The 23,490-nt window shown below is 46.8% G+C and overlaps 2 protein-coding genes across 2 annotated transcripts; one reads left to right on the plus strand and one right to left on the minus strand.

Annotated features, from left to right (window-relative positions):
- Positions 1–20: 20 nt before the first annotated feature.
- BAG1 (BAG cochaperone 1) lies at positions 21–12,830 on the plus strand. Its single transcript, XM_058695125.1, has 8 exons — positions 21–128; positions 165–273; positions 1,684–1,812; positions 4,191–4,273; positions 6,146–6,259; positions 8,608–8,715; positions 10,006–10,068; positions 10,569–12,830. Exons 2-8 carry the CDS (start codon positions 237–239, stop codon positions 10,656–10,658), a joined length of 624 nt encoding a protein of 207 aa, XP_058551108.1. The 5' UTR covers positions 21–128; positions 165–236; the 3' UTR covers positions 10,659–12,830.
- Positions 12,831–13,499: 669 nt separating this feature from the next.
- SPINK4 (serine peptidase inhibitor Kazal type 4) lies at positions 13,500–23,462 on the minus strand. Its single transcript, XM_058695126.1, has 5 exons — positions 23,330–23,462; positions 18,844–18,887; positions 17,380–17,492; positions 15,732–15,908; positions 13,500–14,218 (listed from the first exon to the last, which is right to left on the minus strand). The coding sequence occupies exons 1-4, from the start codon at positions 23,388–23,390 to the stop codon at positions 15,863–15,865; spliced, it is 264 nt and encodes an 87-aa protein (XP_058551109.1). The 5' UTR covers positions 23,391–23,462; the 3' UTR covers positions 13,500–14,218; positions 15,732–15,862.
- Between the last annotated feature and the right edge of the window lie 28 nt (positions 23,463–23,490).

A 23,490-nucleotide genomic window follows, 5' to 3' on the forward strand; every position in this document is an offset into this window, starting at 1 on the left:
CTCCCTCTCAGCGATCATCCGTCCGGAGTGCGGCCCGCGGGCATGCCGGATCCACCAGGGGCGCCGCCACCGGCGCTCGCAGGCCGCGGGTGAAGAAAGTGCGGACTCGCTCGGCCCGGAGCGAAGAGGTGACCCGGTGCGAAGAGGTGGCTCGGAGCGAAGAGGTGGCCCGGAGCGAAGAGGGGGCCGGGAGTGAAGAGGTGGCCGGGAGCGAAGAGGTGGCCGGGAGCGAGGAAATGGCGACAGGCGGCCTCAGCGTGACCGTCACCCACAGTGAGCGCAGACGGCCGGGTGGGCTTCGTGCCGGCTGGGCTCCGTGCCGGTCCACCAAAGCCTGGTGGGGGTCTGGCCACGTGTCCTCCAAAGGCGTGTGTTCTTGTGCTGGTCCTAGCGTCTGGAAATGTGAGGTCTTGTTTGTGTTTGGGACCGGCTTTTTGTGCGGGTCTTGTATCTGCACACCTTTCCAGGGGCCAGTGTATTTTGTCTCAAGCCATTTGCCTTTTGTCTTATCGTCCATGTACGTGCTTCACGTCGTCGTCCTGGTTATATGTCTTAGTGTGTGCCTGGGCAGTCCTTGTGAGTCTTTGTATCAGCACTGTGTTTGGCGGTGTCGGATATGACTGCTGTGTGTCTGGATACCTGTGTGTGTGCTGAGTTTAAACCTACGTCCGTTGTTTGAGTGGGATGTGGCTACAAGCGTAAGCCCTGGGAACCCTTAGGGTCTGTCTACTGTTGGAGGTGATAGCCAAACAAAGTAAGTCCACCCAAGAGCTGAACCTATGAAGTCTCCTCAGGACTAGAGGAGACCCCAGGGCCTCAGAATCTGGGGACCAGTATTCTAGATCCTTCAGTTTTGAGTGACCTTGGGATGTCTCTTTTCCTAGGCATCTGGTTTCTTCCCTGTGAAGTAGAATTGGTAGCACCTGTCCTGCTGACTTCATGTGGCTGTTGTGCAGGCTCAAGGCTTGGCATATGCCCAGGACATGGGCTACCTCCTTACTGTGCACATACCTGGAAAAGAATTGGCATTTCTGGTTCAAAAAGAAGTTTTCTGCTGTTTGAGTTTACTCACTCATTGTCTATTTGCTGAGCACCAGCCATGTTTGTGCCCAGATGTGCCCAGTAGAAGAGACCTGGAGGAAAAATAATTCCTTACCCATTACAGCAAAGGAGACAAGAACAGTACAGTAGAGTACAGGGTAGTCAGGCCACAGGAAGCAGATAGCTTGTGATGAAAAGCATGCCCTTGGAAATCAGATAGATGTGAAGTCAAGCTCTGACTTCACAGTTGGGTCTCAATAGGTAGGTCTTTTAACTTAGGTCCTGAACTTAGTTTGCTTATCTGTAAAATGGGGATTAATAGGTAGTACCTCCTTAATGGGGTTGTTCTGAGGATTAAATAAGATAATGTATGAAGTGAGCCTAGTCAGTCCTTTATGCATATTAAGTGTGTAAAATGCTACCTGATATCACTAGATTGCTAGTTATTATCATAGAGGACACAAAAATCCTTGAGAAGGTTACCAGACAAAGCTGGGCAGATGGGGGGACAGACAGGCTATTTGGAGTAGGTGGCAAATGAACTGGGCCTTGAAGGCTGAGTAAATAAATATAATAAAGTGTCACCCTTTTTTGGTTTATGTGAAAGAGTTTTCTTCATCAAACACTCTTCTCTGTCCCCAGGCAATGAGAAGCATGATCTTCACGTTATCCCGCAACAGGGCTGGAGTGAGCCAATTGTCCAAGACCTGGCCCAGGTTGTTGAGGAGGCCACAGGGGTCCCACTGCCTTTTCAGAAACTTATATTTAAGGGTAGGCATTTCTCTTCCAGCTTTGAGTCCTTATGGCTAATGGGCCTACTTAAAACTGCTTAGCCTTACCTAGTGATAACTCTTAGTTTTCAAACTGGGATAATTCTTATTTGCTTGTTTAGTCATCCATTCCTTAGACACGTGTTTTACTGAGGCCCTTCGATATACTGGACACTTTGAAACATTTGGACACATGTTAGAGTTGAAGTCCCATGAGGGTGGCAGAAATCTTAACCATTTTTGGTGAAAGTGCACAGGCAGTGTTCCCTGGCTAAGCTAGATTCTCTTCCCATCATATGCGTATGTGGCTCTCCTGACCACTTCTGCAAGTTACTATTAAGTAATTGTTTTCATAGTTTCTGAACATCTGATTTCTCTGTTAGGGATAACTAACTTTAAGGGAAGACACTACTGTGTCCAATGCTTAGCATAGTGCTGACACAGAGATGTTGAACAAACTTACTAGGGGCCTGGATATGGCAGGCCCAGTAGATGATACTGATTTCTGCCAGGACCCACCTCCCCCTCCTATTCCCATATCTCCCATATCTATTCCATATCTCCCATACCTCCCCCCCCCCATCTCCTGAGAGATCCCATATTTGTGGTATCTGATGGGGCTAGATTTATCCCATTTGGTGCCAGTCTTAAATAATTTCGTGATGGGAACCATTTTTATTTATACTTCATAGTGTAACTCCTTATCTTTTTTTATTTTTTAAACATTTTATCATGGAATTATAAAAGGCAATAGAAATCCATGTTTCAGGGGTGCCTGGGTGGCTCCATTGGTTTAGTGTCCCTGTCTTGATTTTGGCTCAGGTCATGATCCCAGGGTTGTGGGATTGAGCCCTGCCTCAGGCTCCACACTAAGCATGGAGCCCACTTAAGTCTCTCTCTCCCTCTGCCCTTCTCTCCTGCTCTCTCTCTCTCTCTCTCTCTCTCAAAAAACAAACAAACAAACAAACAAACAAACAAACCATATTTCAAAATGGAGGAAAGCACAAAGAAAATGCTCTATGTTCTTCTGGATAAAACCCCTCATTATATTTCAGAATGTTTCTTATATTATTTTTATTTTTTAAAAATAAAATTTTTTAATGTTTTATTTATTTTTGAGAGAGAGACAGTACACGTGGAGGAGGGGCTGAGAGAGAGGGAGACACAGAATCCAAAGCAGGCTCCAGGTTCTGAGCTGTCAGCACAGAACCTGATGCAGGGCTTGAACTTACGAACCGTGAGATCATGACCTAAGTTGAAGTTGGACGTTTAACTGGCTGAGCCACCCAGGCACCCCTCATATATATACACATACGCGTATATACATACGTACGTGTATATATATATATATATGTATGTGTATATACACATATATACACACATATATCTATACATGCATATATGTATACGTATACTACTTTTAAAAATATACATACAGGTATATATACATATATATGTGTGTGTGTGTGTGTGTATATATATATATATATATTTTTTTTTTTTTTTTTTTTAAGTAGTTTTCACACCCAGCTCAGCTCCCAGTGCAAGGCTTGAACTCATGACCCTGAGATCAAGACCTGAAGCTGAGATCAAAAGTTGGGCACTTAACCTACTGAGCCACCCAGGTGCCCCTCATTTCAGCATATTTCTATCCAACTATTTGTTTGTTTGTTCAGGCATCCTGAAGTGTGGGTTCTTATTTATGTATGTGTTTTTAGTTGACGAAACTGAGATTATATTGGCTATATAGTTTTTGTAACATTTTTCTTATAATGCTGAGCCATCAGCATTTATTGTGGCATTCAGGTTTCCTAAAAAAATTAGCTTTAGGGGCACCTGGGTGGCTCAGTTGGTTAAGCGTCCAACTTCGGCTCAGGTCATCATCTCACAGTTTGTGAGTTCAAGCCCTGCGTCGGACTCTGTGCTGACAGCTCAGAGCCTGCAGCCTGCTTCAGATTCTATGTCTCCCTCTCTCTCTCTCTGCCCCTCCTCTGCTCATGCTCTGTCTCTCTCTCAAAAATAAATAAAACATTAAAAAAATTTTTTTTTAATTAGTTTAATGCCTACAAAGTCTTCTGTACTGATGTATAGCTAATCAATCCCGTATTCCTAAATGTTTGTTTTTCCAGTTTCTCACTATTATGATTAAGGTTGCATTGAAGATTATCTTGTAACACTTATTGTGTAGGCACATGTCCCGTTACTTGTTTAGGATAAAATCTGAAGTGAAATTTCTGGGTCAAGACACTGTCTGAAAAGGTTATTACCAATTTATCCTCTTCTCATTAGTGAACATACTTGTCTGTTTCCTGTACCCTTGCTGAAATCTGTTTTCAGTGTTGTACAATTGTTACCACTTGGCATAACTTCTCTTTTCAGGAAAATCTCTGAAGGAAATGGAGAAGCCATTGTCAGCACTTGGAATACAAAATGGTTGCCGAGTCATGTTAATTGGGAAGAAGGTAACTTGCTTTTTCCGCCAGAATACCTGAGAATCAAATGACCAAGGTCTTTTATACACATTTCTATTTAAAAGGCCAAACTGGGGACCCAGATTCTGCATTAATAAAGTAGGTCTCTCTAAATACATGTAGCTCCATTCATTTGATAGGATTACTAGTTTTGTTATTCTCAGGCCCTCCCACTCCTGTTGGTTATGGTTTTTACTCTGGGAATTAGGAACAGTTATGCTGCTTCAATAACAGCTCTTGTGTTGGTGGTGGGATCTCAATCTGGTTAAAATGGGGCCTGAGTCAGGCCTTACTTACTTGTAGGGGATTTGCAAGAGAATGTTTTATTAAAATAAGCCTATAGATTTTTAAAATAAGTACTCTGCAAATTTCATCAGTCTCTCTCCCTTTAAACACCCCTTTTACTAAAATCTCCCACAAGGGAAAAACCCTCTTTGGCCAGAAAGAAAAGTTCAGAATAAAGAACTGAAAGATGAAAAGAGCCAGTTTGTGAAGACAGTAGCTCCTGGGGTGATGAGTGAGGTTTATGGCCAGCCCTGCATTGTGGCAAACTGGAATTGTTGGTCATAAGAAGCTTTCTATTTTGTTTTTTGTTTTTTTTTTAATTTTTTTTTTCAACGTTTTTTATTTATTTTTGGGACAGAGAGAGACAGAGCATGAACGGGGGAGGGGCAGAGAGAGAGGGAGACACAGAATCGGAAACAGGCTCCAGGCTCCGAGCCATCAGCCCAGAGCCTGACGCGGGGCTCGAACTCACGGACCGCGAGATCGTGACCTGGCTGAAGTCGGACGCTTAACCGACTGCGCCACCCAGGCGCCCCAGAAGCTTTCTATTTTGTGTGAGGTAGCTGATTCAGAGAGATGGAGAGAGGGCAGAGATTAGCAAAGTGGAGGCAAAAAAAAAAAAAAGTCCAGCTGCAGAACGTGCCGAGAGATTGGCACTTAGGATTTCCCCACAAAGAAGAATGTGATCAATTTGAGATAGTGTAAAAGCAGGAAGCTACTGGCCCTGACTACTGATTGTTTAGATGAGAGAAGGGGAAATATTCTAGGTTTCTTGCTCAAGGGTCAGGGGAATAGTTCTGAGCAATGGGCAGAACATAAGGGTTGAGTTTGAAGAAGCTATAGGACCCCTAATTGGGGCTGTCCTGGGATATATGGAGCCAAGTCTCATTCAAGTCCGTTTCTACCTCTTTTGGGCTGTGTGATCTAAGATTACTTTACATTAAACCTCAGTTTCATCATCAAAAACTCTAGATTGTTCACTGGGATGTGGTAAGGCTTAAAATAATAATACAGGTAAAGTGTTTAGTGCCTGGCAGGGAGGAAATGCTCAACAAAAGTATTCATCATTGTCATCATCATCGTATTAAGTGGGAGAGCTCAGTTGGTGGGTGACACTTAGGAATTCATTTAAAGGAATGGTAGAATTCTACCTGTCTCACCATTCTGGACTCCTTACAGGTAGTCACTATAATTTGTTCCCTCTTGAGGTTTCAGTCTGGAGTCTGCTATGGATCAGCCCCAAGTTTAGGTTGAATCTGGCACTTGGATTGGCTCCATCCTCCCAACCCAAGCTGTCCGGGGCCTGGCCAAATGTTTACTTAGTATCTTCTCTCTAGTCTAGAGTCTTTGTGGGTAGAAAACGCTAATGTGTAATCCTCCTGCTTGCTTTCCAAGAAGCAGCAGAGTTAAGGCTATTTTTTTCTAGGAGAGTGGTTTAGTCCAGTTGTGGTCAGATTTTTTTCTTGCCAGACAAAAGCTACCTTTCTTGGTGATTATTGACTTCATTTTATTTTTAAACGTTTTATTTTTTTTTCTTTCTTTTTTTTTTTTTTCTTTTTTTCTTTTTAAACGTTTTAGAACAGTCCAGAGGAAGAGGTTGAACTAAAGAAGTTGAAAGATTTGGAGAAGTCTGTGGAGAAGACAGCTGACCAACTGGAAGAGTTGAATAAAGAGCTTACTGGAATCCAGCAGGTCACTCTGTTTGTGGAGATGCAAATGTGTGGTCACCAGGGCAGCCTCTCTAGTCAGATTCCCTGGGTTCAGATCCTGGCTTTACACTTTCTATTACTTTGGGCAAGTTTGCCTTGTCTCAAGTTCCTCACCTGTAAAAATAGACTAATGACAATACCTCCCTCCTCTTAGGGTTGGTGTGAGGATTAAACGATGCAGTTTGAGGGGCACCTGACTGGCTCAGTTGGTAGAGCAGGCCACTCTTGATCTTGGGATTGTGAGTTCAAGCCCCACATTGGGCATAGATCTTACTTTAAAACAAAAGTTGTAAAATAAAATGATGTACTTTGAGTCTGACACATACTAAGTGCTTTATAAGTATTACTGTCACTGTTATTTTCAAACCCTAGCCAGCATCCATTTGTGCTCCTAGGAGAGCACCTGCCATGCCAGGATCATGTATTATCTGAAAATAGAACAGGTAGCTTCTCTCAGTCCAGTCTGTTATAATGTGTTTAGCAAGGCAAAGAACATTTTGTTGAGCCATAAAAGGTCCAAGTTGAGCTTGATCTTAGAGGATGGTATCCTGTTCATTTCCTTCTATTAGAGAAGGGATACAGAGACCAAGTAAGGATTGTGAACAGCCCCAAATCACATCTTCCCTCCCTCCTCTCAGTTTATAACATTAATAGATGTATCTTTTGGTTTTAATTACAAAAGTAATGCATGCTGATTGTACAGAACTTTTATTTTTTTAAATTTTTTTTTTTTCAACGTTTTTTATTTATTTTTGGGACAGAGAGAGAGACAGAGCATGAACGGGGGAGGGGCAGAGAGAGAGGGAGACACAGAGTCGGAAACAGGCTCCAGGCTCCGAGCCATCAGCCCAGAGCCTGACGCGGGGCTCGAACTCACGGACCGCGAGATCGTGACCTGGCTGAAGTCGGACGCTTAACCGACTGCGCCACCCAGGCGCCCCTGTACAGAACTTTTAGGTAAAGATAGGGGCACTAATACCTGTAAGCCCCTGACTCAAAAGATAACCAATACTGGGGCACCTGGGGGGTTCAGTCAGTTAAGTGTCTGACTCTTGATTTCAGCTCAGGTCATGATCTCACAGTTTGTGAGATTGAGCCCTGCATTGGGCTATGTGCTGACAGTGTGGAGCTGGCTTGGGATTCTCTTTTTCCCTTTCTCTCTGCCCCTCTTTCCCTTGCTCTCTCTCTCTGAAAATAAATAAACTTAAAAAAAAAAAAAGACAACCAATACTAAAGACTGGAATATATTTTTGCATCTTAAATTGATACAATGTTGTGTACACTTTGTAAATTGTTCTATTAGATAAAAGATTGAACATTTTCCTATGTTATTAAAAATTATCATACTTATTGGGGTGCCTGCCTGGCTTAGTCGGTAGAGCATGTGACTCTTGAGCCCCATGTTGGGTGTAGAAAGTACTTAAAACAAAAATAAAATCTTAAAAAAATAATGATCATGTATTTCAAAACTTGCAGAATGTTGCCACATATATGAATATGTTATGGTTTAGCCAACCAATTCTTTATTGTTCATCAACCTAATGTTATTTTATCATTATGCATTAATGCTTTTCTGAACATCCTTGGATGTAAATCTTTTTTGACCATTTCTGACTTCTTTGGTAGCATAAATTCTCTCACTTGGAATTGCTGGTTAATGTTTAAAGCCTTTACTACAAGTGGTCAAATCTGCATCTTCAATAAACATTCTTAGAGATCCCCGCTGTCCACCTGTTGTCACCAGCTAATTGGTGACTGGGCCAAGCAATGTGAATAAACAGCAAGACAGTTTAGTAAAAATAATGTAAATTCTGCCATTTGTTTACACAGGTCTATGTCAGGAATTATTTTAAGGGTCTCCATATATTCCTCTTTATCCTCATAGTAACTCTCAGGGGTGAGGTATCATAATCTCCATATTAAAAATGAGGACATTAAGTCTCAGATAGGTTAAGTAACTTGCTCAAGATCACAAGCCAGTAAAGGGCAGTCAGAATTCAAGCCTGGGCCCATCAGGCTCTACACCTCTTGTTCCTAATGTCTGTCTCTTGTGTGTGGGTATACACTGGTGACTGGGGGCTGCACTCGGGAGGCATTTGCAGCCCTAGTGGGCCATGTGAGACAGAGTGGCCTGCAGCCTATCACAGTGCATGGGGTGACCCTGGGCCAGGTTTTCTGTTTTTTAGCAAGAGATGAAGTTGTGGGTCTGAGGTGTGGCCCAGCCTTTTGGGGGGATGTAGGCTCAGGGTGTGGCTGCTTCATCAGTGTCTTGGCATGGAGTTTTCTGTCAGCCTCAAGGAACCCTTGCAATAATGCATTATTCCTGCACAGGGCTTTCTGGCCAAGGATTTGCAAGCTGAAGCTCTCTGCAAACTTGATAGGAGAGTAAAAGCCACAATTGAGCAATTTATGAAGATCTTGGAAGAGATTGACACGCTGGTAAGTAAATATTCAGCTGATGGGGCGCCTGGGTGGCTTGGTCGGTTAAGCGTCCGACTTGGGCTCAGGTCATGATCTCATGGTCCGTGGGTTCAAGCCCCGCATCGAGTTCTGTGCTGACAGCTCAGAGCCTGGAGCCTGTTTCAGATTCTGTGTCTCCCTCTCTCTGACCCTCCCCCGTTCATGCTCTGTCTCTCTCTGTCTCAAAAATAAATAAACGTTAAAAAATTTTTTTTTAAATATTCAGCTGAGAAGAACTAGTTTCCTTTGACTATGTTTCAGTCAGTTTCAGTCTTTCAGTAATGCACTCTTACTGTATGAGTATATTGAGCACCCGCTGTGTGTCAGACACTGCTAGTCCTTGATGGATACACAAAAAGATAAGACAGTTCCTGATTTTTAGTCACTCACATCACACTAACATAAGGCTTTTGTCATTTTTATTTATGTATACTAATAGCATCCAGTTCTCACAAAGTTGGAACCCAAACGGACTCTGATTTTATGGTCAGAGAAACACAGGGCTTCGCTTTCCTGATATTCATGTGACTGATATTCCACTGGGCTCATTAGCTGGACGGAATTCAGTTAGACTCATGAGTAGCTCTTATGAGACAATTGGGGCTCATCGACTCCATGTTCCCTTCTGCAGAGGGATGGTAATGGTATTTCTAGCCTGATGCCTCATGTTTTTAAAATTAAAAAATTTTATTTATTTATTTTTTTTTGAGAATGAGAGACAGAGAGTGAGAGGGGGTGGGGCAGAGAGACAGGGAGACACAGAATCCGAAGCAGGCTCCAGGCTCTGAACTGTGAGCACAGAGCCCAATGCAGGCTAGAACTCATGAAACCGCGAGATCATTACTTGAACTGAAATTGGACGCTTAATGGACTGAGCCACCCAGGTGCCCCTGATGCCTCATTTTTGAGGGTGAATTTCTCTGCTTGGGATTCTAGGGGAGTGAGAGGGGTTTGTAAAGAAGAGGCACAGTGAGCTCATGGTGTGGCCAGGACATAGTATCTGTACATAGGACACAGAGAAAGAACAAAGTCTTTGTTACAGATGAGTGTCTATGGCCCAGACATTGAGAACAAAGGGAAGTTTTTTAGAGGCGAGAGCCATGGGAAGAGCCATGTAAGATAAGATACAGACCAAGGGAAATCATTCCTGAAAATCCATGTCTCATTGACACTGGTGACTTAAGATGCATTTGGTATACTGTGGTGTTCTATCATGTTGTTATGCCATTTTTACTGAGATTATTTATGTGTCAATGTGTTCTTCCACAGATTCTGCCAGAAAATTTCAAAGACAGTAGACTGAAAAGGAAGGGTTTGGTGAAAAGGGTTCAGGTGAGTTGTGTGGTCAGAGATTACAAAGTTTAATGTGTTTACCTGCGTGTGTGTTTACCTGCTCAAAGTAGGGCAGGATAGAAGTGTGATGTGTGGTGTGGACTTTTTTTTTTTTTGGTTGTTATTTCATGAGCCCAGAACATAAGAGAAAAGCTCCTTTCATGTCCCTGTAATTATATTTGAATTTACTAACTGGGAAGGAAGATCACACAATTCTAGGAGACACTATTCAGGTGAACACTGCTCCCTGAAATTGTACATTCACAGTGGCAAGGTTTCCTGTCCTCACCACCTGCTGGGGGTTGTCGTCAGAAACCCTAGTCCTATGCTGCCTCTGCCCCTGCCCTGCTTGCCTTAGAGCCAGGCCAGCTCCATCCCTACAGAGCCTGTTTTGAGTCAGTCACCCACGGGTTCTGCACAATGGCTGAGCAAAGAGCCTTGCACGGGCAGGGATTGGCCAGCCCGGGATGGTCCCTCACTGCCCTGTATTTATGTATTAGGCATTCCTAGCTGAATGTGACACCGTGGAACAGAACATCTGCCAGGAGACAGAGCGGCTACGGTCCACAAACTTAGCTCTCGCCGAGTGAGGTGAGGCAAAGAGAGCATGTGCTGCCTTGAAGAACAGTGCCACCACCTCTGTCCTCTCTGGAATAGAAGTGACCTGATTTCTTCAGGGCCGCTGGGGACAATTGGCCGGTTGCCTGTTTTCTTGCCCCTCTACCTGTTCTCAATGAACAAGTGTTTGCAATATTCAGTAGAGCTCCTGTCTGTTTTCTCATTCTGTCTCTGTATGGCTGTGCTGTCCTGCAGCCCACCTTGTCTGGAGAGGGCCTCCCCTGCCCAAGTCTTCCCAGCTCTTTTGAGCTTTGGGTGCTTTCTTTGGGCTGGAGAGACCTCCTATTTGGGTTTATAGGCCACCCACATCTTCAGATACATGAGGCCTTTTTGCCCTTGTGATTCTATAGCCTACAGATGTAACCTAGAACCACCAGGAGGTTACATCTAGTCAGGAATGTCGGGAGTAGCTCAGAACAGGTGTTTGGCAACGTGGGGTAGTCCAAACATCCCTCATTGTAACCTAATTCTGGCACAGCTGGCCGGATTGTTGGTTCATAGACCCTGACCTCACCTCCCAGTGACCCTGCCCAGCCTTGGGCCTTGAGATCTCAGAAGCCCATTTCTGGGTGGGGCTTGTATTGATGCTTAGACTTCCTTGTCCTCAGGTAAATCTCTAGTAGGTTAAGGCTGGTATTGACTGAATCTCTGCTTGAAACCAGGCCACAAGTATGGCTTAGTGGGGGCAAAGAGAAGAGTCACAGTGAGGCAGGTAGTGAAGGCAACTGTAAACTTCTCAGGAGTTCTTTCAAAGGCATTTCTGTTTCATTGTACCCTTCTGAGGTCAGTGTTTCCCTCAAGGCTGTTCCTGTTTTTTTTGTGGCCTTTTCCCCCTACGTTGTTATGTTTTTTAAAAAGTAGTTAATGTACGTACACATCATCAGTAAGCAAAACAATGTTCCAAGTTTTTTTGATGAAGTTTGAGAAGCAAAAGCCTTCTGCGATTCTAGCTATAATTTATGTTTAATAAGGTTGAGAGTGGCTCTGTATGCTAGAACTCTTAACCGGCTCGGCTGCCGTCACCCCAGATTTTCCCACAGTGCCCAGGAGACAGGATTCCAACAGGCCACTCTGAGGCTGACCTTATTTGGCAGAGAGGGAGTCCCAGAAGCCCCAGGAATTTAGGACTGCGCAGGCGGGGCCTAGCACAAGGCAGTGGCAGTGGGGCATAAGTGGATGAGGCTCCACCTTGCCCAGCCCACCTTGCACTTTAATCAGCAGTTCAGTATTTGTTTTTATACCGTAGCCCTGTGGCCTTGGGCCAAAACATGTAATGAGAAGTTCCCGTCCACCAGATGCTGTTCTGAGTTCTTTGGGTGTATTAGTTATTTAATCCTCACACATTCTAAGAGGCAGACAGATACTCTCCCCATGTTAAAGGTGAGGAAGCAGAGAGCTCAGGTAATTTCTCAAGGTCATAAGTGGCAAGGCCAGGATACAAAGCTAGATGGTTTGATTTAGAGCCCATGCTCTTAATCTCCACTATACTGCCTCCTGACAATGTGGGCTTTCTCACTCCCTCTCATATTCTCTCTTCCTCTCTCTCTTTCTCCCTCATTGGTCTCTACTTCCCCTCTGGCCCTCTGCAAAGCAGCTTGAGTGGTCATAAAGTACAGATTTTACCATGTCAGTCCCCTTAGGATAAAGGCCAAAGGCCCTACCCTGTGCGCTCTCCCTGTCATCCTGGGCCACTCTCCTGTTTGCTGGCTGCTGTGGTCTTCCAGATGCTCTGTGCCCTCTCCTGCCTTGAGCAGGCCCTCTCCTTGCCTGTCTTTGCACATGCTGTTCCTCCACTTGGACAGCTCCTTACCATCTCTCCCGGTCCCTACCCCACCCCCTTTCTAGGTAACTGAACATCCCTTGAACTTAAGTCAAATGTCTCTCCATAAAGAAACCTCTTCTACTGTCAGAACATATCAAACCCCCATGCGATACCGTTTCCCAGTTTGCCATAACTTTTCTTAATGATAAGTAGCACGATAAACCATGATGATTTATTTGTGGGATTATTTGATTAATATGTACCTTTAACCCTAGACTCTCTAAGTTCCTTGGGTTAAGGAGTTTCTTTGTCTTGTTAACAACGTATTTCAAGCACATCTATTTATAATGGGTGCTCAATAAATATTTGGAGAATAAATGAATGTATGTTGAGCACACACATCTACAGTGAAATTCCCATAGCTGCTCTCAGCCACTGAAGCTCTGTCAGCACCGGAATTTACAGCATTCACAGTGTCAATAGCCATTGTTTTATTTAAGGGTGGAGAAGAGAGGCCCTAAGGCACAGGCTTCTGGGCAGATGTGCAGGGTGGTGACTGGGGCCTGTGCACAAGGCCCACCCACATAGATCTGCACATCCACAGGATAACTCTGCCTGTGAACAGGGAAAGAACACTCCTCTGTCACCCACTTTCTCAGGACGTGGTCAGTCCTACTGCAGGGGAACAAATGGGGCTCTGTGACCCACAAACATCCTTCAGCCTCACAGAGCTGGAAGAATTCTCCCACACATTGTCTGTTTAGTCACCAATTTCTACTAATCCTTTAAGACAGACCGTAAAGATTACCTTCTCTGAGAAGCCCTTCTTCAGGACTGGTATTCAGGACTCTTAGTTGAAAGCACCAGAAAACAAATTCCAAAGAGATTGTTAAAATAGAAAATTTATTGGCAGGATGTCGAGTTACCCCATGTAACTTTGGGACATTCGAGGGCAGTTGGACTTCAGGAGCTCAAACACAACCTGGAATTACTCTCTCTATCTTTCTCTCTCTCTCTCTTTTTTTAATGTTCATTTATTTATTTTGAGAGAGAGAGTGTGAGAGTGGGGGGGGGGGCAGAGAGAGAGGGAGAGAATCCCAAGCAGGCTCCACACTGTCAGCACAGAGCCCAACATGGGGCTTGAACCCACAAACTGTGAGATCATGACCTGAGCCAAAATCAAGAGTCGGTCACTTAACTGACTGAGCCACTCAGGTGCTCTTTTTTTTAAACTTTTTTTAATGTTTAGTTTTGAGAGAGAGTGTGAGCAAGGGAGGGATAGAGAGGGGGACAGAGGATCTGAAGTGGGCTCTGCACTGACAGCAGCAAACCGGATGCAGGGCTTGAACTCATGAACTGTGAGATCATGACCTCAGCTGAAGTTGGAGGCTCAACCTACTGAGCCACCCAAGTGCCCCATATCTCTTTCTTGGCATGCTGGTATCATTCTGTCAATCCTACTTCTTCCACAAAGTAGGAAACATGGCTGTCAGCAACCCTGATTTCACTACCGGAGAGGAAATGCTTGTTGTTCCCTTATTTCAGTTCAAAAAATCCTGGAGAAGAATCTTGGCCAATCAGTAATGGCCAGGGCAGCAGTGTCGCATGCCATAGATAGGGCCTTTAGGGGCCCAGAGTTAGGTTTCCAGAGACAGGGCCAAGTGTTCACGGCTGTAAGGTGGCGAATGAGGTGTTTCTTCCAGTGTGGTGCCTGGTGCCTGGCACGTTGTTCAGGCATAATCTTTGTGATTCCTTATCATGTGTGGAGGCCTGGCAGGGGGAGGATCAACAAGGGGAAGCTTGGCTGAGAAGCTGTATCAATTGAGTGTAAGAGGGACTCCCCACTTAGGGCATAAGCTTAGATATCACCAATATTTACACTTCTGTAGTAAGCAAACTGATTTTCAGCTTAGCACATAGCCAACCAGATAATAATTTTTCCTAGTTTTATTGTGCCAGCGTGGCCAAGAGACTACATTTTAGCAATGGGATGTAAACAGACTGTGTGCATCTTATTGGAAGTGTCTTCAGAGGCAGTAGAGTGCCCTTCTCTACCTCTCTGTGGACTGGAATGTAGACATGATGGCTGGCATTGGAGCAGCTGTCTTGTACATTGAAGAGGAAACTGATGATGGCAGAGTAACAATATTTAAGGAACATGAAGTTAGCATACCACAAAGGTCTATGTGCGAGAGAAATTAACTATTTAAGCCACTGTTTTTTGGCTTTTGGTTTCTCACAGCCAAACAATACTGCGTCACTCCTATGCAGGAGAGGAGCAAAAGTTTCTGTTAACAATAGCAGTAGTAGGGCCCATAGGTAACCTCCCAGGCCCTGCCACCTGCAAATCTATCAGCAACAGTTCCTGCCTGCGTCCCCATTTCAGTTGTCTGGGGAATGTTGGTTCCTGCCTTTCCTGCCCCCACTTTCTTCCCAGTGTGTTTTCCCACAACACATTTCCCGCTCTCTCTACCCACCCTAAAGGAAGAATCTGGGTCCACGTGACACTGCTTCTACTGGTCAGGCCCCTCTCCACACTCTTTTCCTCTGCCACCATTCTCAAGTGGCTCCTTCTTTGGCCAAAAGAGGGTATATTTGACATGGACCACAGGCTGGGGGCTCGGGAAGGGGGGATTTCTGGATGCTGTGTGTTTTCATGGGCCATTGTATAGGTCCACGTGTGCTGTGTGTGCCTGGAGTTGTGTCCAATGCCAACATATTTAAGTCAGAATGGATGGTGACAAAAAGAACAGAGCAGAGTCTGGAAGTCATCTTCCTGTGGGTGACCAGGGTACAGGGGGACACTCAAAGGCTTGGGGCAGCTATTTTTAACTGTTATAGAACTAGGTCAATATTTTAACAAGTAGCTCAGATATATTGTGTATACTACCTAAATATCAGCCATGGTGGTATCAGCCTGTGTGTGAGTGTGTGTGTATGTGTGTGTAAGACTTGGGGTACTGGTACAGCCTAAGGAGAAGGCTCTGAGGGGTGTAGGACTCTCCCAAAGTCATATCCTCAGGCAGTGGTAGATGGTACACACATCCCTTAAGTTCTTGACCTTAGTGACAAGCAGGCTGGGGCAGATAAGTGCGCTGGGGACAGGGGCTGACCTCCACAAGAGGGCCAAAGATACTTGGGACCTCTGGCGGGGACACATGACAGCATTGAGGAGCATTAGAGTGATGGAGAAGACATTAGATTCAGAGTAGGGAGGTCAGGGCAAAATCCCCCCACCTCACCCACCACCCTCATACACTCACCCACCACTGCCACCACCCACCTCACCAAAGTCGTCAAAGATACTGGCCCATTTGGTTGAGTTGGGCTGGATCTTTTATTTCATGTCATATCCTCCACTCTCACCACTCTTCTCTAACCTGAAGCTTCTTGGCTTAAGAGGCTGCTATGGGGTCAGCATTTGCCATCCTTCACGATCTGGATGTCCTGTTTGGTTTTCCTAGGATCAAAGGAGACAAAGATGAGGCCATCTCCTCAGGGACTAGAGCATACCCTTCAGGGACCCTGCCTGGCCCCGTCTATCAAGATACCCTGCTGAGATGTCTCTCCCCCACCCCCCACCCAGTGCAGGTGCAGGGCAGGTCCTAGGGGTCCCTGGGCACATCCCTTTATAGGTTTTCTTTCTTGTACATCCTCCCCCAGGAGATCTGAGCTTCCTGGGATTTTGTCTACTACTGTATACTGATGGCTGCTGAATCTGTCTCCAGCCCTGACTCTGTCTTGAACTCTAGCCATACCTCCACCAGGCTGCCCCAGAGGCTCAACTGTCCACAGACCTCATTGCCCCACAAACTGCCTTGACCCCCACTGCTTCCCATCTAAGGACAGTATTCTGCTGCTCTCTTGCCCCTCTGTCTAGAGCGCTATAGCTTCTGAAGACTATCTTCCATGATCCTGCTTAGCTCTGGCCCAGCTCAAGGGTTTTGGGGTCTTTTTAAGTTTATTTATTTTGAGAGAGAGTGGGGAGTGAGTGTGAGTGGGGAGAAGCAGAGAGAGAGGGCGAGAGAGAATCCCAAGCAGGCTGTGCACCAGCAGAGCAGAGCCCAATGCAGGGCCCAATCCCACAAACTATGAGATCATGACCTGAGCCAAAATTAAGAGTTGGATGTTTAACCAACTGAGCTACCCAGGCGCCCCTCAAGGGTTTTATTAATGAAGAAAGGAGACAAATAGGTGATCAGACATACCAAGGTGATATTCAGGCCCTTCTCACCTCTCAAGACTCATTTCTTGCCTCTTCCCACTCTCCTTTAAGCTTTATACTCCAGTGTATCCAATTTCTTGTATTTTCTCAAATACAAACTTTTCTTTCCCTTCTAGATCTTTCCAAACCCAATTCACTACTTGGAATTGCCTTTCCTTGTTCCTTCTTTTTCCAAGCTAATTTCAACTTATCTTTCAGAACTGAGCTGGGAAGTCGTCCCTGCCCTTGTCCTCGCCCTGCACTCACAGTACCCTGGGTGCCCCCACCTGAGCCTTGAGGATTCTATGCCACACAGTTGGCTAACCATTAGCATGGCTTCCCCCTTGGGCTGACCATATGCCCCAGAAGTCCAGGGATGCTGTCTAGCTTATGCCCTGGTATATCCCCAGTGCCTAGCATGTAGTAGGTGCTCAATAAATGATTGTTGGCTGGAGGAATAAATGAACAAATGAAGTCAGTGAGGGACAGAACAAGGGAAGGAACCCAGGGTTTCTGCAACGCCCTCCCCAACCCCCTGCCAGCTGAGGTTTTGTGCTCGGAGCCATGTGCCTTCTTTGAAACACACTTGTGCTTGTTCTATTGGGGGCAGTGTCAGAGGAGTCAGGCCAAGGTGTGTGAAGGAAAAGGCAGGTCAAGTCTTGCTCCTTTCAGAGCTGAATGCACCAGACATGAGGCAAGCCGAGGGGAAGGTGTGCGGTGGACTTACAGCCGGGTCAAGCAGAGCTGGCATTCACTGTCATATGTAACCCCATCAGTGCCACAGACCGGGATGGATGTCTGGGAACAGATTGGAGATTCCGCCATGTGCTCACAGATGGGCTGTGGAAGAGAGGAAGGGAAGGAGGGCACTCAAGGATTCAGAGGCAGTGAGGAGGGACCCAGGGACTCTGCTTGGAGTCATGGGCTCCAGGGGAGAGCCAGATTCAAGATGGCCCCACTGTTGGTCCAGGGAGCATGAAACTAACCGCTCACAGCCCCTTGGCATGTTTGCTTATGTGTGCGTGCATGACTAAGTGTGTGTCTGTGTCTGCTGAGCCCAAGTCTGTTGGCAACCATGCATTTGTCTGTGTCTGTATGTGAGGAGTGAGTTTATGCCCTCAAGCTCCTGGGGATGGGTTCCCACTCTTCAGAGGGCCTAACTAGAACCTCTGCTGCTGGTCCCAGTGAGGACTCCAGGAGACAGAACAACCCAGCAGTCTCAGGGGGCTCCTCCTCGCTGAGGGCCCCCCAACTCACTCTGGCCTACATGACCCATCAGACCTCTGGTGTGGGAAGGCTGGAAAAATGAGACAGGGCTTGGGATGGGAGCGTGGGACAGGACAGGGTGAGAGAGGCAGTGCCATGCAACAGTGATGAGATCTGGAGCCTGAGTTCTGCACTGATTAACTGTGTAAATTTGACTGAGCTGTTTCTACTCTTTAGGCCTTAGTTTTCCTCATCTGCAAAAACTGTAAATAAATATAGTATTCTTCTCACATAGGGTTAATTGAAATAATGTGTGTAAAGTACTTGGTTCCTTGGCACAATAATAAGCCTGGGTTCTGATGGGCTGACAGTGTGAACTTGCTGAGGCTGCTGGATGGGAAGGTGGCTTTGAGCCTCCTTGTTCACCTACGTGAAGGGTGGGTTGGGGGATCTCAAGGAGGCCTGCACCACTGCCTTGGGATCCCTGGGGACATCAGACCCAGGGCCAAGGTAGAATCAGGGTTCAGAGACAATTTGGTGTCTGTCCCCTGCAGTGAAGGGATGGATGATGGAGTGTGATTGGGGAGGTTGGTCACACCAGGGGGCCAAGGGGCCAGGGGGCCTCTGGCCTGAACCCTACAGCCTGTCCCATCTGTACTACACAAAGCAGAGAGTGCACTCAGTCCTGCTGAGCCTGGGCAGGGGATCTCACTGCTGGCAGGGACGTTGGAGACCAGGTTGGGGCAGATCTCTCGAGGTCCTTGAAGGCAAGTTTGGGACCTTGGCAAAGGGGCTGGGCCAGCTCAGCCTGGAAGGGCTAACCTGGGGAGCATGCAGGCTCAGGAGGCCATGCTGGCCACCTCGGAGCCATCTTGAGTTGTCTGAGCAAGAGTATAAAGAAGAAAAATGGTGGTTGCCTAGCATGGATATGGAAGCGAGGCCAGAACGGCAGCCCTGGAGCCAAAACTACAAGCGGCTGCCTTACCATTCTTGAGAAAGTGAACTTTCCCTCCGCGGACACTGGCACTTCTGAAAGGCAAAAATGCAAGAGTTAGGTGATAATGGCTCTAGGCAGGAGGTCCGGGGTCTGAGGACTGCTTCAGGAGACCTGTTCCAGCTACTACCCAGTCTGCAATTCGCAAGGAAAAGTACTGAGTCACCAGACAGTGGGGCTCCCAGAAAGCTGATGTGACCTTGGGTTGCTAGCACAGAGACAGGAAATCTAGAGTTAGGGAGGTGATGCTCCGACCTGTTCCTTATTAGTCAGATCCCACTAGGATTGTTAAATCCCATATAATAATAAAAATAGTTCAGTTACTATGTACCAGGCATCGAGAATACATGATCTTAATTAACTAGTCTTCACATCTCTATCACTATTATGCAACAAGGAGGAAAGGAGGCAGTGGTAGATGCTGTGGTCTGCTACCCAGATCCCACCTGCAGGACTAAGGTGCTCATTTCCTCAGCTGCCAGGAGTATTGGCCACTTCTGGCAAGTCCCTTGCTAGGAATTACCCTCAGAGAACAGAGCTGCCTCACCCGTGTTTGCATCCCCGACCCAGGAACAGCCCACATCCAATGACAGGTTGGTGTTTGTACAACGGCCGGAACCCCTCATCTCTATTCAAAACAATGTGGAGGAGCCACCCCAGCTCGAAAGCTCCCTGTAAGATTGTTGGGGGCCTCTGTTGCACAGCATCACAACTTTCCTCATCCCTCATGGGTGTACCCCCGTGAGCATGCCCCAAGACACGGCATGCCTGTCTGAGTCTGCTTCCTGGGGAACTTGCCCAACCTAGGGAAGAGGCTCAGAAGGTAAAGCAACACAGATTGTTGAGGGCAGAGCTGGGATTGCACACAGGTCTGTCACTTCCCAGCCTGTTCTTGTCTCATACACGGTTGTGCCACCCAACCCTCCATGGTCTAGGTGCACTGCTTGCACACGAACAAACTGATATGACTGGAGAACATGACAGGTGCAAGGGGGAACGGAGCCATATCTAATGCCATAGGTGGAAGGTAAGGTGTCTACATAAATTGGAGAAGGGCAGGATGCTACCTGAAGTCTCTGAAGGGCTGTCCTGGGACCAAGGGAGAGACAAGCTCTTCTCAACCTCACAGTGCAGAACCCATTTGTGCAAGGAAACAGCAGGGAGGCAGGTTTGAGTTTCAGAATTTTCTCTCAGTGGAAACATACCTCAGTGAAGGATGCTGTTTCCAGAAGTGGAGAGTTCTCCATCACTGGAAGTGTGCCCACCACTGTGGTTTTAGCTTTCCCTGAGGCTGCCGTTTTAAGACATTTCCAAGGTAGAGAGGGAGAAGGAAAGTGAGACGGAGTGACCCCTGATGTGCTGTTTAAGCATGGCGTTGGGGCAGCAAGATGCAAACCCAGCCTTGTCACCACAGTGCTCAAACCCTCCGTGATTATAAAACTAGAAACGAGAAATTATCCAAATGTCCTTCAATAGCAGAATGGATAAACTATGATACACAATACAGTGGGATACAACTCAGTAATAAAACAGGGAAACAACTGATATATGCGACAACATGGCTCAATCTCAAAACACGCTGAGCGGAAGAAGCTAGACACAAGACTATATACTATATGGAAGGGGCACCTTGAGCCAAGGCGCAGGGCAGCCTGGGGATAAATACAACTTTAAAAAAGAAATTTTTTTTTTTTGCATTTATTTATTTTTGAGAGACAGAGAGACAGTGTGAGCAGGGGAGGGGCAGAGAGAGAGGGAGACACAGATTCATAAGCAGGCTGTAGGCTCTGAGCTGTCAGCACAGAGCTGGATGTGGGGCTTGAACCCATGGACCGTGAGATCATGACCTGAGCCGATGTTGGACACTTGACCGACTGACCCACCCAGGCGCCCCAATAAATACAACTTTCTATGTGACTTTCTAGAACAGGCCAAACTAATTTATCGTGGAGGGAAAAAAACAGCAGTTGCCTCTGAGGGTAGGGTGGGGGAAGGGATTGACCAGCATGAGGGAAATTTCTGGGGTGCTGGTAATATTTTGTTTTGGTTTGTTTTAATTTTTATTTTAAGTGGGTTCCACACCCAACCTGGGGCTTGAACTCATGACCCTGAGATCAACAGTCATATGCTCTATCAATTGAACCAGCCAGATGCCCCAGAAATGTTTTGTATCTTGATAGGGGTTTGGGTTACATAGGTACATGCATTGTCAGAACTCATTGAGTGATAAAATTTGTTTGTTTCATGGTCCATAACTGTTAGGGGATGAAAAAGCATTAAAAATGTATAAAGGCCTTCCATGGCTCCCTGCCAGGATCACTAAGCTCCTTCATCTTATGTTGAGGGCCCTACGTGAGCCCTCACAAACTCCCTCACAAACTCACTTCCTAGTACACCTCTCCATCTTCCTATGCCCCAGCTATTCCTTGCTGCCCATTCTTCTAGGACAGGCTCTGCTTTGGCTTATGCTGTGTTCCTCTACCTGAGATGTCCTTATCACCCTTCTACTGATTCTACCTTCGTTTCAAGGCTCAGACGCTACTTCCCTGGGAAGCCTTCCCTCATGTCTCCCAGAGTTCCCTGGGCAGACCTGGATTAAGGCTTCTGTTTTTGTCCATTTGGGCTGCTATAACAAAAATACCACAAAGTGGGTGGCTTCTAAACAACAAACATTTATTTCTCACAGTTCTGGAGGCTGGGAAGTCTAAGGTCACAGAACTGGCAGATTTGGTGTCTGGCAAGGGCCCTCTTCTTGGTTCATAGCTGGCGCCTACTTACCGTGTCCCCACATGGTAGAAGGGGTGAGGGAGCTCTCCGGGGTCTCTTTTGGAGGGCACTAATCCCATTCATGAGGGCTGTACCCTCGGGATCTAGTCATCTCACGAGAGTCCCACCTCCCAGTAGCATCACCTTGGTAGTTAGGATTTCAACATATAAATTTTGGGGGCCACAAATATTCAGACCACAAATAGTAGCTTCTATCATGACAGTCCTGCCTCCCTATGACCTGAGCTCCTTGGGGCTCCTATGGTTCTGCCCCCATGTGTCAATGCCCTGCCACATAGTGGGTGTTCAGGAATTGGAAGTTACACTGACTCTCAGGCTGCCCTGGACTCCCATCCTCATTCAGCCCAGGCAGGAATCTGAAAGGACACAAGGATTCTCTTCAGGGCAGGCCTCCTCAGTGTTCCCAACAGGAGAACTGCTCAGAGAATGGCTGCCAGGTTGGGAGTAAGCAGGCTATGCTGGGCCGGAGCCCCCAGCCCCATTCTCTGTTGCCCCAGCCCCTAGGCCTATGTCCCCAGCGAGGGGAATGGGTGTGGGACTGGCCATGAGGTTGGTGGCCTTCTAGGAGGGTCCTAAGAAATCTCCCTGCTTCCGTCTTTAGTCTATTCTCAACACATCAACTGGAGTGATTCTTTTAACACACAACTCTGCTCGAAACCCTTTGGGGCCTCTTGTTTCTCTCAGAGGGAAAGCCACGTTCTCACATTGGCCTTCAAGGCCTTACCCAGTATAGTTCCCCGTTGCCTCTATCATCTCCTTCCTTGCTGCTCTGCACCCTGCCTCTCATTCCTTTCCAGCCACAATGGCCTTCTTGCTGTACCTCAAACACTCCAGGCGTGCTCCTACCTCAGGGCCTTTGCAGTGCCTGTTCCCTCTGTCTGGGACCTCTTCTCCCAGATATCCACATGGCTCAACCCCTTGCCAGCTTCAAGCCTTGCTCTTAGAGAGAACGCCCCTGATTTAACATTGCAGCCCCCTCCCTCACGCTGCCCAATATGTTTTCTTTATCCTTTATCGCCTTCTAACATTGCACCTATCTTGTTTATTGTCTATTCCCCTCCATCCTACCCCGCTGGATTTCCGCTCCATCAGGGCAGTTCTCTTTCTGTTTGCTCACTGATATGTCTTAAGGGCCCAGGACAATGCCTGATACACAGCAGGTGTGAGACCGCAGAGGGGCTCCAGGGCCTGAGGAGACCCCACTCCAGCTGCATGTGTCTAGCCCGGGACAAGGGCTCCCCTGGGCTCACACAGCTGCGGTCTGTCCCACAAGCACAGCCTGTCACAGCAGATAGGAGCTCAGAGGACCCAAGCCAAGATTCCTTCAGCACCCACCACCTTGCAGCCAGAAGACTTACCTGCCTCTCCTGAGATAGGCCTGCTTCCTGCTGCCTCCCCAATCTCTCACCAAGTAGTTGCTCAGAGAAACTTTGAACCAGGACAACTTCCTACACTATAGCTGGAGAAACAGAGGCCCTAAGAGAGGAGGGATTTTTGCAATTCTGGGGCCAGAGTCAGGATTTGAACCCAGGTTTCTTCTAGCCCAGGACTTTTCCCACCACAGTAGAGGTACAAAAAGAGGGTATATGCAGAAAATTGAGGCCTCACGGGTGCTCCAGATCCTGTCTCTGCCCCCACAAGCTCATCTACCATTACCAAGCCACAGAGAATCCAGGCTCTGTCCACTCACCCCTGTCCACAATGAGGAGGGCGGCCATGGCCAGGGCAACCACCCACAGGCGGACAGCCATGCTGATCCTGGACTGACTGGTCCAGGCTGGCTGGGGCCTGAGCCAGGGGGATGATCGGAGACTATTTATAGGGCTGATCCCCACCCTTATCTGGGGCCAG

The sequence above is a fragment of the Neofelis nebulosa genome, chromosome 12 (genome assembly GCF_028018385.1).
Source record: "Neofelis nebulosa isolate mNeoNeb1 chromosome 12, mNeoNeb1.pri, whole genome shotgun sequence".
Taxonomy (NCBI): Eukaryota; Metazoa; Chordata; class Mammalia; order Carnivora; family Felidae; genus Neofelis; species Neofelis nebulosa.